Below are 15,259 nucleotides of genomic sequence, written 5' to 3' on the forward strand. Positions count from 1 at the left end.
TTTTTTTTTTTTTTTTTAAGATGGGGTCTCTCCCTGCATAGCCCTGGCTATCCTATGTAATCCTTGCTATGTAGACCACGATGGCCTCAAACTCAGAGAGGTCCACCTGCCTCTGTCTCCTGAATGATGGGGTTAAAGGTGTGTGCTACTGTGCCCAGCTCTCTCTGTCTTTTTAATGATGCACTTTTAAAGCTTAAATCGCTGATCACTTTTTACCTAAGTGGGAATATTAACTAAGATGTCTAAAAATAAATGAGTTAACCAGGTAGAGTATGGAGAGGGTGTTAAATGCCACCACTGTGGTGGGTGCTCACTGACACAGATGCTGGGTGGATGAACATGTGACCCTTTTTAGTCTAGGACTAAAAAGCTCTGTGCGGTCAGAGACAGCAATCCTCCTTCCTCTCCCTAGCTTGGCCTAAGAATACACACAAGTTATATACATCCCCTTACACAAACAAAAGTCGCACACTGTTATTTCTGTATTGTCTTGGGATGATGGCATACTTGTTCCGTGGTCTGATAAGAACATGCTATCAGCCGACTGCAGCTTGACTCCAGCATCACTGACATCTGCATGCCAAATTGGGAACATGATGTGGTCCATCTGCTCCAGATCTGCATGTTGCTAACACGGAGAAAACACCCTCTTGGGGCGTCTGTGGGAGTCCTTCAGGGCCTGTTCCTGCATCACAGCTGAGTGAAAGAACCCTGAAAGAACTTGATGTACATAGGAAGGGAGAACTTCAAGGAGGCAGGGGACCCCATGCACAGGAAGTGGGCTCTTGGGCACAGGAAGTGTGACAGTGCCAGAATGCTGAAAGGAAGGCCAGGAGGTGGCGCACAAGTGGGAAATGATGGGTTTCTTTAACATTGAGAAATTTGTCTTTCAAGGGGCTCCTGAGGTCCTGCCCCGCCCCTCCCTGAGGAGCCACAGGTATGTTTGCTATGGAAGGGAACATACACCTTTATAGGAGGAGCCATTGGTAAGTTGCCCATGCTCTTGTAATAACCCCCAACTGTGCTCCTGTCATCAACACTACTGAACTCACTGAGACACACACACACACACACACACACACACACACACATACACACACACACCTACCATGAAAGCATAACTGCTAATTGGAGGTGAAAGGGAATGAAAAGGGGGTGATGATCAAAATGCACTGCAGTCCTGTAGAATGAAACCCATCACTGTGTGTAATATATGCTAACAAAAATAGAAAAGACACTTGCCTGTCATTATAGCCTCCCTGAGGGCTCATTCCCTCCCTCTTTGCTTTGAGTCTTTTACCTCCTCCAAAGTCTCTGTGGGAGAAAAGAAACCTTCACTCCTGCCCTGGGAACATCTGGGGCTGGGACAGAGATCTGACATCTAAAAGCCCCTGCTCTTTACTCTCATTGCTCCTAATAACTTTACTGGGTCGTAGCTTGCCATTCAAAAAGAATTTTTAAAAAAACACCAGCAAGCAAAAGAAGGTATGTGTTGGGGGCGAGGTGTGACACCCTGACCTTGGGAGGGATCTGTAAGAAATCTGCAAGGGAACATGGGTGACAGGGACCATAACTCCCAATATGAGGGCAGAGACGTTTCCAGAAAGACATTGATTCCTTTTCAATGCAATTCTTCAGCTGCTCACAAGGTTGCCTTTTGGTGCCTTAAAATATAAGTAAATAGCTTTACAAGTGTTTTTAATTTTGTCTTTTTTATTCTCCCTCTTTTTCAGAAGAATTAGCAATTCTCTAGGAATCACAAATACAATTGCTCTAGATGAATCTCCATGGGTTTGCAGTGGAGTGTTTTATGGCCTGAGATCAATGGCCAAAGCGCATGTCTGTTTCTATCAGTGTCAATTTCTCAGCTCAGGAGCAGCTATGCCAAGGGGCTTGATTTTCCTCCCAGCCTGGTTACAGCTTCAGCCCTCACTGCTAGCTGACCTTTCTCAGCTGAAAAGGGATGGGCTTTCAATTTAACTCAACCTCAGCCTGAGGAACCTGAATTCAAGGTGGGTGATCAACCATCTTTTACAAGCCAACCCAGCAGATGTCAGAAAGGAAAAGATTGATAGAGTTGATGACATCGAATACAAAACTTGCTATTAAACAGGCAGTATACCAATAGGAAGTTACATGCCGAAAAGCATGAGCACATTCTCACACACAAACCATGGATATGGAAAATGGGATAGTGTCTTATCTACCAGCTTGGAAAATGGAAAAGAAATACAATAACCAGTGTGGGCACAGATGGTTAGAAATGAGGGCTCTCACTCACATGCTGCTAATGTGGGCAGGAGGGACTGTCAAAAAACAGCCCTCTTCCTAAGAGCAGTTTGGCCACAGTTACCAGAAGATGTAAAATGATGCCTGTACCCCGATCCAACACCATCTCCAGAGAGGCAGCCTGGGGAATTATTAGAGACATGCTTAAAGATTAATGTGCAATGATGTGGAATGCAGCAATATGGATAACTCTGAAAATAAAAACTGTCCAACAAGAAGAAATTAGTTAGATAAATCACTCATCTCTTCTTTCCAATATATTATGCTGTCATTAAAAATCACATACTAGAAACATTTACCAAGGTGGGAAAACTGTCCTATACATTGTTGGGTGAAAGCAGCAGACAGACAACTGAAGTCAGACAGGCAGGTGTGTGAAGACTCCCAAATAGCAAGGTCCTCCCAAGGGGAGTGGCGACTCCCAAAACAGTGCTCATGGGGACTGGGAATACACTAGTCAAATTATGAATAAGAATCGCTTCTTGGTAGATAGGATTATCTATAATTCTAAGACCTCTGCTTTTTTTTTTTTTTCTTTTAAGATTCATTAACCCTGGTCTTGCCTGAATGTACATGTGTGCATCACATCCTTGCTTAATAGGTGCAGAGGTCAAAAAAGGGTACCAATCCTTGAACTGGAATTACATACTGCTTTGAACTGTCATGTGGGTACTGGGAACTGAACCCAGGTCCTCTACAAGGGCAATAAGTACTCTTAACTGCTGAGCCACCTTTTCCAGCCCCCTGTGGTTTGTTTTATTTTTCCTTATACATGTGCTTTTCTGAACCTGAGAACATATTTATCATTGTGTGTTTATAAGGTATGGGGGGGACATGCACTTGCCATGATATGTACACGGAGGTCAAAGAACAAAAGTACAGAGTCTCTTCTCTTTTTCCGTGTTTATGTGGGTCTCAGGATTTAGCCAGGTTGTCAGGCTTCCATAGTAAGTCCTTCTATTAGCTGAAGCACCTTGGCAACCCACTGCTTTTCAATTGAACCCTTATATTACAAGTCATACAACTAAATACAGAGAGGAACACGTGCACATATATATAGACACCTACACTACATTTTACTTTAAAGATTTAGGCAGACTTTTTACATGTTTTCCTATGAACCCAGCAAATTGGACCTGAGATGTGTCCAATCAGACAAGTGGATGGGTGGGTAGCCACAAGCTTTTTCTGGGGGAGCCAGAAGTCCTCTGATCCTGTTTGGATAGCTGCATGGATAAAGTCAGGCAATGCACCATGCAGGATGACTCACCAGCACTGGGTTACTCCAATGGCGAGAGGAGGAACAGGGAAGTGATTTGAGGTGACTGACATCTAGAAGAGAATTTTCATCCACAATGCATAAAATAAAACCTTGACAAAGCCAGGTATACTGGTGCACACCTTTAATGCCAGCATCAATAGGGCAAAGGCAGGCAATCCTCACATGATCAGGCAGACATAGCAGACGACCCTCATATGTTCAGATTAATGGATGTACCCAGTATTTCAGTACACTCTCTGCATGGCCACCTGCACCTGCATTTAGAGGTGAGGAAACCTGAACAGAGAAGTCAGGTGACTTGCCTACACTGCATGATGGCTCACACTTTAAAAAATAAAAAAGTTTGTTTATTTATTTACTTTGTGTGTGTGTGTGTGTGTGTGTGTGTGTGTGTGTGTGTGTGTCCGTCCATGTGTGAAGGTTAGAGGACAACATTCAGGCATTTCAGAACACTTGCCTTGTGAAGGATCAGGCTTGAACACTCCTTCTGTATTGGGGCTAGAGCCATCCCCACAGAAGACTGGCAAAGAAAGACATATCAAGGCTACTGGTGGCTGGCATTGGCATACATTAGAGCACGAGGACATCATGGATAGCAGGGCTAGGAAATGTATAGAAATACAGACATTTGATGGGAGAGTAGAAAGAATCCATATGTATTGACTTTAGCTCTTTCTTAAGCCTGGAAGAGAAGTCTTGGGAGACCCTGGGGCTCCAGGAAGAGAAAAGGTTATGAAAGTGCTGGTATTTGCAAAAAGGAGGAGAGAAAGAAGCAAAGGAAAGGGCAAGCTTGGTCCACATACAACAAAGCAGGCCACCTCCCTTTGAGTCAGAGGATTAAAGGGCAGAAGGAAAGCCTGTATCCTAATGTTTGAGTGCAAATTTGCACAGCTACATGGAGATGAACTTCTGAAAACTGACCACATTTCTTAATCAGAAACCTCTTAAAGAGGTCTAGTACACCATTACAGATGTGGTTTAAATCAATTACAAGTTTTTTTTTCTCCTTAAGTACAAAATGTCTGTGCTATCAAATCAAACTCTCACCTGCATTAATTGCTTTAATGGGCTCTGGAAATAGCAGCCTCCTCTCCTTCCTCATGGGGACCCCTAGGGAGGCCATCAGAGAAGAATGCTGAGAAGCAAGACCCTATCTTCTCTGGGCTGCTATGTCACGCATCTGTCTCATGAGCCTCCCATTATTTAAAGCCTCACACAAAATAATCAGAAGGCAGGTGAGGACACCCAGTTCCATTTATCCAGCAAGCTTTATTGTGGCTATAAAGCAAAACTGCAGATACCAAAAGTCAGATAGGAGCCATTGCATTTTAAAAGAAATGGGATGTTGACTACACTGAGCACATGACTCTGCAACTCAAACAGCTACAAGCAATCACACAGGCTCCACGTCCTGCTACTTTTTACTAATAACACTTAAAAAGCAAAGCAAAACAAGCAAACAAAACCCCCAAACAATTAAGTAGGCAAGCTTTCAAAGCCCAATTAGATCCATTGACAATATTTTCATTGTAGTGCTTACAGTGGGACCTTTATGGGCCAAACTTTCAAATTTTCAACATGCAATGATATAAGGACAACGTCATGTTTGTGAGGACCATGAGTTATGTTCAGTATGGGGGATGCCTGAGTCACAGAGAGACAAGGAGACATGCCCAAGGTCACTGCTAAGAAACACTGAAAGGTAAACCCAGACCTACCTCCAAACTCCATCTATAGACCTACCTTCCTTAGACTTTACCATCTATCAGCTGACCTTACACATCTAGATTGATGCTCAAGGGGGTGGAGTATGAGAGTAGTTGGGTGGGCCTAACTCACTGTTTGTTTTTGAAATAGGGTCTCCTGTAGTCCAGGAACCTCTAACTCCATATGTAGCCAAGGATGACCTTAAACTGATTCTCCTGCCTCGATTTCTCCAGTGCTAGGGCTATAGGCATGTACCACCACACACAGTTTACATGGTCCCAGGGATTGCAGTTAGGACTTTGTGTTTATGAAGCAAGCATTCCACCAATTGAATACATCCCCAGCACCTCTGGGCAAGTGTGTGTGTGTGTGTGTGTGTGTGTGTGTGTATGTGTAAATGTTGGTAGAGGTGGGGATCCTGAAGCAAGCAGGATTCCCCATAATTTAGTGTGAGTGTGGCTTGGATTTGCCCAGGGACTTTATCAATTCTTGGTCTTAAAGCTAACATTTGTGAGTTAACAAGTTAGCGCTAGACTCTAGATATTTATAGATACCCCCTTTCCTAGTTATTTCTTCAGAATCTTCCCATGCAGTCCAGGCTGGCCTGGATCTCCTGTGAAGCTTACAGTGACCTCAAATACAGGATCCTCCCAAGAACTGGGTTCTCCGTGTGTGCCATCATACCTGGCTGCAAATGTCTCTTTCTGATGTCACTTTCCTATATCCCTTCTTATAGCCTACAGCTTTAGACCCAAGGGACAAAGCCATCTCAGGACGATGGGGGAAAAACGATGTATTTGCTTTGCTTTCTGTGTCAGGAGGGTGCTGATACTAGCAAAGTCAGGTAGGGACAGAAGGCTGACCGACAGGCTGACTGCCAGCTAAAGCACAGCCACAGCCAAGTTAGCAGAAGGCACACACATTCTCAACGGGGAAGGAGGCAAAGGTGCTGGGACTGGGGAAGAGAAGCACCGAATCCGCGTCTGCATTCTCGACGGATACTGGGCTGAAGCGCAGGTGTGATGACTGGAAGCCTAGCCTGGTGCATGCTGGGGCTTCTTGCAACTTGAAATTGCTCTAATACAAACCCCCAAAGCCAGGTGAAACTCACCCCCAAATTGGCTCATTGATTGCATGAGAATGCATAAACAATTCTATTTTGGAACCACAGACACAATCAGAGTGCTGAAATAATCTACTTCTGGGAATGTGGCTTTAAAATTAAGAGCAAAGTGATAAATTAGGTTGCCAACAGGGTCTCACAGAGTGGAAGTGGGCCACAGAAGGTGGGAAAAGCTGTTGCCTCCCCAGACAGACTATGGCTTTTAAAAGTCTTTAAATAAAATAGAAATAGAGGGTTCAAATGTTTTCTCACCTAGTCAGTCACCAGATACCCAGAACCACTCCGGAAGGAGGCAGATGGGAGGTCTATGCCCATTTCACCAGCTTCACGCACAGCACACACGTCAGCTTATAGCTTTCCTTAGGTTTCCACTCAGTGAAATGAAGGCATGCTTACTAGCCTGGGACATCATTTCATCCATCCAGCACTGTTTTATTGAAGTTCACTGTTTTATTGAAGTACCTGCAGGGTGCCATAGGAGGCATGCCAGGGCTATGGGGGCCATCAGGGCACAGGCAACGTTGGCTGTCACAAAGCTTGTATGTGGTGGGGAGGTGGATGGTTGAGAGACATAAAGAACTGCTTATCTTGTGGTGACAGCTGTGCTGAAGGGAACCAAAGGAGGACCCAGGGTTAGAAAGATGGGATGGAGGTGAAGGTACTGCTTTCAATGGGGGTGGCAAGGATATGAAGGCACAAGGACGTCACAGCACTTAAAATGCTTGGTAACTTGTAGATGCTGTTGGAGCTGTGCCCTCCTACTTGACTCACTATGGACAGGGGTTGTGTCCTCCGCATCTCTGACTTCCAATGCCGTAGGATTGTGGCTCAGAGAATGTAGGGACAAATGGCTCTAATGGACAATGAGATGGCCTGAAACACATCACTTTGCTCTGAGGTTAGGGTGTCTGAGTAACTCTCTAGTGGCCTCCCGTTGTCAGGCTCAAGTTAAGACATCTACCAGTCTCTCAGAGGGCTTCTGACATTGCCTTCCAGGACACTGACTACACAGCCCTTGGGCTGGGTCCCAGTCAGAAACCTCCTTGACCATGATCTTTCTTGTCCCCACCCCTACCTCCCACCCCAGGACAATGAAATAGCACAGGAGGCTCAAAACACCTAGCACAATGCAAGCACTCTGAGTAGTGATCTAGTAAAGCAAAGATGGGACATAGCAAATGCCAACTCTGGGCTCTGCAGGATGAGGCTGTGTGAACACACATGCGGCAACTGTAACATCTTCACCCTGACAGGGCTGCAACCATGGGGAGGGGGCTGTACACGACTGGGGGCTGGGGCAAGTGTAGGGAGTCTTCTTCTCACTCAATTTGACCATACACTTAGAACTCCTCTCAAGGGCTGGCGATGTGGCTCAGTGAGTAAAGTACCTGCTGCAAAAGCATCGGGGTCTGAGTCCAGATCCCCAGCACCTACTGAAAAGGCAATCATGGCAGTGGCTATCTGTACCCTAGCCCTGGGCAGTGGAGGGCAAGCAGACTCCTGGAGCTCAATGGCCAGCCAGCCTAGCCAAACTGTTGGACTACAGGTCAGCAAGAAACCCTGTCCCAAAAAATAAGGTAGAGAGCAATAGAGAAGGTCACCTCATGTCCACTTTGGCCTGCTCCCTCCCCCGTCTTACACACACACACACACACACACACACACACACAAACTTGCTCTCAAATATTAAAAGAAAACGAAAAGGAAATCAAAAGCGAGGCCCTTGTTCTCTGACCCTTGGTACTGCAGCCTGCAGCTGCCACCTGGAATGCTGGGAAAGGAATGAAAACATGCTTCCCACTCTGCACCTGCCCGGCTGTGAAAGTAAAAGGAAATGTCGCAGCCCAGAAACTTTTTAAAAGCTCCCCCACCCTGCGGCACAATTAGACATCTGTGAGCTTAGACTCCAGCTTGCATTCTTGCTTGGGGGGGTTGAAAATGAAAGAAGGAAAAAAAAAAAAAAAAAAAGGAATGGGCATTCAAAGATTGGTATTTCAGCCTCCAGCTACTTCCAGCCATTTAATGTCATTTCTTCTAATCAGATTCTCTGCTCCTGGCTGCAGACTCCGACTGATGTCCCTAAGCAATGGGGACCAAAACCCATAAAAGAGCCTTGCTAGAAAGCCAGTTGAAGCCCTAATCCCCTCCAAATGCTTCTATGCAAAGCCCTTTGCAGGGTGGAGGGAAGATTAAGGATCTGAGGAGACATGCATGAGCAGATAGGCAGCCTGCACTTGATAGGTGCATGTGGGGCTGTGTTCCTGCATGTGGCTGGAGGTGGGCAGAGGTAGCAAGCAGCAGTACACACAAAAACCTAGGATGTAGCGGCAGTGGTGTGGACCCACACTTCTCTCTACAGCTCCATCCAGATGAGCACCTGAGGCAAATCATAAACTGCCTGGGGTTGTCAGCAGAAGGGGGTGATTGGAGTACCATAGCTAGTGCTAGGCTGACTCTGAATCTCTTTCATGTCCAGCTTCAAGTCAGAAGACAAGAAATCCACCAGACCATCAATGCTTCCATACAAAGGCAGTACTGGAAAAAAAAAAAAAAAAGTAGCTTTGATTTAACGGCAAATAACCGGCTGCAAGAAGATTTGTATGACACAGGCATGGTTTTCTAAAGTCCCCGGTGTCAGCCTGAGCCAATAAATATACAAGACGGCATTAAAGATACAGACCCTTTCCTGGACCTGGGTAAAGATTATGAGGTAACCAAGAGCTTTCTGCAGGTCACAGCTGGCAAGATTCATGAGACCCAAGAATCGCTACTGGGCCAGAGAGGAACTACTGTGTACCCATGGTTTCCAACTGGAGCTCAGAAAGAGATCAGGTGCAGGAAACTAGGTTTCAGATGCAAATCTGGAGGTGATAAGAATATATAGTAGCCTCACTAACCATGGACCATGTAAAATGACAAATGTGTCATTTTGAACCTTCTGAACCAAATATAATGACTTATATTAATGTTGACAGATTCCTCCTGGGTTATTATGCAAAGGAAGGGAAAAGTGATAGCTCTAATTAATTGGAAGGGCCCACAAACACTTCTTAATATCTGGAACATTTCAAATTCTAATTTGCTGCTCAGATTTACCTGTGGGAATGCTGAGACTACAATGAATCTGTTAAATTTTTATTAAACACACACACACACACACACACACACACTAAACAGAACCTGAATATTCTAAGGGCTGCTACCTATATCAACATGGGACTAAAAAGCTAGTGGGTGAGTGGATTGTCTCTAATGCTCCCAAGATGGTGCTGTTTGTGACCCAATACTACTGGCAGTTCCCACTCACTGTGGATTCCCACCAGGACTTGGGTTGAGAGATGAGAGTGAGAGACAGCCGGGCTCCCGACAGTACAGTGTGTAACCCATGGAGTTCCTGATTTAGCACAGTTATCCAGGAGTGCCAAGCTTCTCTTCTCCCAATCCGCAGCCAACTCTTTTTGCCTTAATTGAAGGCAATTCCAAAAGAACAAGAACACACATGATCAAATGGTCTACATGCCTTCTGGGTAGAACAATCTAAACAAATCAGACTCCCAGAGCAAGGAAGGACCTTGAACAGCCCCAAACTCACCTAGCCTAGAGCAGAAAATATCAGTCTTGTCCAAGGTCACACATGGCAAGTGTGCAGAACTTAATGCAGCAAGTAGTCTATGGATTCCTTGGCTGCCCGATCTAGCTTGCTGGCTGCAGACCTTTGAAAGAGCTACTTTAAAAAAAGTTACTAGTTTGAGTCTTGTTCATTCCAAATAGATTTTTTTCCTCTCAAAAATAAAACATTTCAACAAATTTTACAGTAAGTGGCTAGCCTAATCCAGACCTGTCACTCCTGATTGGACAACTGGCCTTTAAGAGAGGATGGGGCTCCTGTTGGGTGAAGGGTGAAATCCTCAGCAAATTGCTTTGGGTATCAATGAATGCAAGATCAGTCAGGAAGAGAAGCTGAGCAAACTTTAGTTACTTGATCCTTCTTTTAAAAGCTGTGTTCCTATCTGAAGCACAGGCATCTAACACTTTGATTCTTAGAGGTTTTAATTGGATTCTCTTTATGTTGTATACATACATCATACAAACAATCTGTCCTCTGGGAAAGTTCTGAGGTTCACTTCCTTTTGCCATCATAAAAAAAAAAAAAAAAAAAAAAAACAGATTTTTTTTAATTGAACAGATATCTTCTATTAATTAGAATGGGGGATCCTGAGACAGAAATGAGACACAAACAGACAATTCAGGGACACTGAATGAATCCTGGAGCCCAGCTAGCCTCTGTGTATGTTGACCATGGAACCCTCTGAGTCCCACAGCTCACGACTGACCAAGAGGCCCCACTTACAAAATTCTCAGGTGATGACAACGTGTGTCTGTCTCCTGGAGTAACTGGGGCCCCTCCTGGGTCTCAGAGAAGGAGCTACATTTTTACATTTTATACAAAAGTGTCAACAGTTCTCCAGGTGTTTTAACTGTTCATCTGCATATGATACAACCCTGCAGTAGTGTCCTCTGTTTTATATCACCACTGCAATTCTGTCCCCTTCCTTCCCTGGGGTTTGGAAGACACAACAGTCCTCTGTCCAATGCTTCTAAAGGGTCCCAAGATCATGTGTCTGACATTGGTTAGAAGAGGGGCTCCCTTAGGCCAGAAGCAGATGTCACCAGGAAGAAAACACATGCCCAAGTCAACTCAACTTACACAGGCCCCTGTGATGCCGGTATCACACTTTAAGGATGTTCCTGTTCTTTTCCGTTCAACCCCAGGGCCAGTGTTTCTCTGCAGGCTGCCTAAACTGTGCTTGCAGAGCTGAGGTGTCCATCAGCAAGCATCAAGCATGAGCCGCTGATGCTAGGTACTGCCCTGAACCACAGCTCAGCAGCACCCAAGCCACTCAGGGAGGTTGAGACATACAGTCCTGATCGTGACCTTTTTGATGCCAGAAACTGAATGGTACACAGATCTGAGGCACAAACCGGTTTGGAAAACCTGTGTTGCTCAGATTCAGGTTGCCTTTCCAAAACCTCTCATCTAGTGATGATTAAGTGACTCCAGTTTTGCCACTAAATTGCCACTAAAACTGAATCCGTAAACTGAATCCGTGCTAATAAATGACATTTGGATCAAGTCTCTTCAGAGCATAAATTCATCATTTGCAGCTACTTTGGACCTGTTAGAAGAACGTTAATGGACTAATTTTTTATAGATATATGGAATATAGATAAAGAGGAGAGAATCATGATGGGGGAGGAGCCTGAGAGAACGGGAAAACCATGAAGAACTCTGTCTGCTAGCCCCCAGAATAATGAAAGGATATCAAGCTTTCCCCCAGAATCAGGAAAGAATTTTTCAGAAACCTCAGGGGCCTCCTGAAAGGGGGTCCTTGAGTAAAGAAGCAAATGACCAAAGCCAAGGTCATAGACAGATGGAGGTATCTAAGGTGCACACAGTCAGCCAGCTCGACTCAGCTAACCACAAGCCACCGCACACCACGCAGGGAACAGCCTTGGAGTTTTGCTACCAAGGAGTTTCCCAGCAGCCAGTGTGCTCTATTTGGTACAATTGTGTGAGGTTAGGCTGGAGAACAGAGTGGGAGGGGCTCACAAGTCGATCCAAATCAGGGGAGAAGCATTTCTCTGCAGAGAGAAGATGGTCATTCTTTTCCTTCAAAGTCCCCACTTCCTGTGTAAGAAGCTATAGGGCTGGGGGCTACATGCTTATGAAAGAAAGATCCTTGAAGCCACCCTGGGACCAAACACTGTATATATCTCATACTCCAACTGGCGGTGTTTCCTCCCTCACCTAGTGCAGTAAGATTAGTAAGCACGAATGCTCTTCCAGGCAGTAGGATTAAATTCCTACTAGCTGGTTGTGGTGAGGTTATTTTTCTCAATTAACAGACACATACACACACACAAAAGTACACATTTCGATGGGCTTCATTTCGAATGTTCAGGCAGCAGCCTAGTTTGCAACAAAATCAGGAGGCACTTCTCTGGTCTGGCTCGTTCCAGGATACCCCAGCGAGCCTACAAATAGCAGGGTCAGCCCCAGCTAAGTGGTCACTCAGCCTCCTCCTGTGTCATCAGCAGTGGAGCAGAACTTTCCTTCAGAGGCAAAAACCTACGGATCCAGAGAACAGCGCGGCGGCGGCGGCAGAGGCGGCAGCAGCGGCGGCAGCAGCAGCAACATCGAGAACCATCAGTGACTCAATGCCAAGCAGGGGCTCTCCGCTAAGACTCCACAGCCCTTTTCTCACATTGTGACCAGACATTTGCTCATGTGATACTGTGTTTGTGCCTTGGCCTTTAGGTCACCCAAGGCAAGAATCACCACTCCCTCTCTGTTTGCAACACCTATCTGTGCCACAAATTAGATATTCCTCTTTTAAAGTCGGAGCAGGGGGCAAAAACAAAAACACAACGGAGGCCAGAAGGGTCAAGCGATTTGGTGTAAGAGACAATAGCCCAGCGCAACAGAAAAGGCAGCACTAAACTGCCAGTGCCGTCCTCTTAACCACTCCCACAAACCCCAGCCCTACCTTGACAGCCTCGGCGTGGGTCACCCGGGCTAGAGATTTATCGTTGACGCGCAGAATCTGGTCCCCGACCCGCAGCCCTTCCTTCTCTGCCAGGGAGCCCGGCTCCACTAGTGACACGTAGATTCCCACGCCGTGTTCCGAACCCCCGCGGATGCTGAAGCCCAAGCCCTCGTGGGCCTTGGCGCGCCGCAGGCTCACGAGCCGCACCTCCCCGGGCCCCGCGCCGTCGGGAGCAGCCCAGACAGGCTGCCTATAGGGGGTGGTGGCGGGCAGGTACAGACCCTCGGCGGTATACTGGTCGAAGAGCAGCTGGTCGGAGCGCGGGATGACCAGTCTCAACATGGGCAGCAGACGCCGCTTGACCGGACTGTCCAGCAGGACGCGCAGGGTGCGCACCAGGTCGAAGACGTTGCGGCGCGCGTGGTACGCGTTGAGGCAGTGAGTGAACTGCTCCCGCTCGGGCTCGCTCAGCAGCGCCGTGAGCGCCTGGTGCAGCTGGCGCACGTTGGCAGACAGCAGCCGCAGCCCCGCGCCGCCACCGCCGCCGCCCGCCGCGGCCGCCGAGCCCAGCGAGCCGGTGGAGGACGAGCTCATAGAAAGACCGTCCAGCTGCGCGTTCATCTCCCCGCCGAGGCCGGGCCGCACGCACTCGGGGCGCGCGGCGCGGGGCGGCTGCTGCACCTGCGGCCAGCGGCGCGACAGCTGGATTCGCGGGGCCGCGGAGGTCACGGCTGGAGTCTAAGCTTGGGGGAGACGCGGAGACGGTGACTGCAGTCTAGACCGGCCGGCGAGTGGAGACGACGGCAGCAGGGTGGGTTGAGGGGGAGGGTGCGCAGGAGCGGTGGCTGGATCCTGGGGAAATGGCAGGGACCGCGGCCGGTGGCCCAGGGGTGCGAAGGCAAAGGGGGGGGGTTGGGAGGATGGGGAAACTGGAATCCGGAGGACGAAGAGACGGCGGCTGCAATCCTGAGGACGCGAAGAACGCGGCGGGATCCTGGGGGACAAAGAGTTGGAGGCTGGAGGTCGCGGAGACTGCGGCTGGAGGCCGAGGGGAGCGGGACAGCAGCTACATGACGGAAGGCGCGGGGACCACGTGTGGCCGCAGTGGGGGGCACAGCCACGCCGCCCGCCCCGTCACACCATGCCCGGGGCTCCCCCAGCCGAGCTATCCGTTCCTCTAGGGCTGGGGGACCCCAAAGTCAGAAGTTGGGGCGCTGGTCGATCTAGAACCAGAGTTCGGAGCAGTCGTAGCCAGAGGAGCCACGAGGGCGTCCGGCGAGGGGTGCGGGGCATGTCCCGGGCCGTCCACCATGCAGCAGCCCGGGGTCCCCGCGCCCCAGCGCCGCCCGGGCTCACAAGGAGCCGCGCGCCCGTGAGCCCAGACTTTGAGAACTGTTGAGCAGCTCTGGGCCGAGTATTCCAGCGAGTTCCGACGCCGTCGCTGTCGCCTGCCGGGACTTGGCCCCGCCCCCCTCGCCCCTCCCCTCCCCGCCCCGTCCCCCCCCCCCCCCGCGGGCTCTTCAGGAAATGACGTCCCGCCTGGTGCGCCTGGCTGTTGCCTGGATACGGGGTGAAACAGTCCGGCCCTAGGGAAGGAAGGGGTAAATTTGGGGTAGCAGCAGGAGGCGCCCTGGGGACCCTGCGAAGACTTCCCACTTTCCCAGACCAGGGGTGAAGGTATGGGGTCCCCAAAACTGTGCTCTCCGGCGATTATGGCTGAACTCCAGGGTCGCTTTGGAGCAATTAGCCGGTTTGCCAATTCACAATTGGAAAAAAATAGCTAACTTTTGGTCTCTAAATTATTAGATGCTTCATGCTTCGCTTTCCTGCCTTGAAATGTTGTTGCTGCCCTTACACACGCGCTGACAAGTTTAAGTGTGTATGTGGACGATTGTCAGTCACCTGCACTGTTCAAGAGATGAACATAAGCAGCACGGGTGCCAGGGGGAGCCAAGTCCTGTGCTGGGAAGAATCAGCCTGAGCCCCCTGCCCTAGTGGTCTCTGAGATAGGGAAAGCAAGGAGCTGTTACCAGAAATGTAAAGTATGCAAACACACACGGGTGCATTTAAAACGATGTCTGAAGTAGGTAAGTGAATTGTAGCAACACTAATGTCCAGCTCGTTATCTTTTCCACACTAGGGAACTGGGAGACCGTAACATGACAGTTTTATTCTTTTTATATGGAAAGATGCCAGAGGCCATGGTCTGAAGTCTGTCACCAGATACCCACTCTCCTAAATAGGATCATGGGAAGAGGGCTTCTACTAAAAGAGTGTGTGTTCTAAGGAAATCCACAGTGCTTTCCACAG

At 48.2% G+C, this 15,259-nt stretch overlaps 1 protein-coding gene across 1 annotated transcript in view; it reads right to left on the reverse strand.

Annotated features, from left to right (window-relative positions):
- LOC127225904 (whirlin-like) overlaps positions 1-14,408 on the reverse strand; it is a 66,871-nt gene extending 52,463 nt beyond the window's left edge. Inside the window, 1 exon segment of the mRNA XM_051189549.1 lies at positions 12,950-14,408. Within this exon segment, the coding sequence (XP_051045506.1) occupies positions 12,950-13,570 (621 nt within the window). The 5' untranslated portion in view covers positions 13,571-14,408.
- Positions 14,409-15,259: the final 851 nt, after the last annotated feature.

This window comes from Phodopus roborovskii, unplaced genomic scaffold (assembly GCF_943737965.1).
Source record: "Phodopus roborovskii unplaced genomic scaffold, PHOROB, whole genome shotgun sequence".
Taxonomy (NCBI): domain Eukaryota; kingdom Metazoa; phylum Chordata; class Mammalia; order Rodentia; family Cricetidae; genus Phodopus; species Phodopus roborovskii.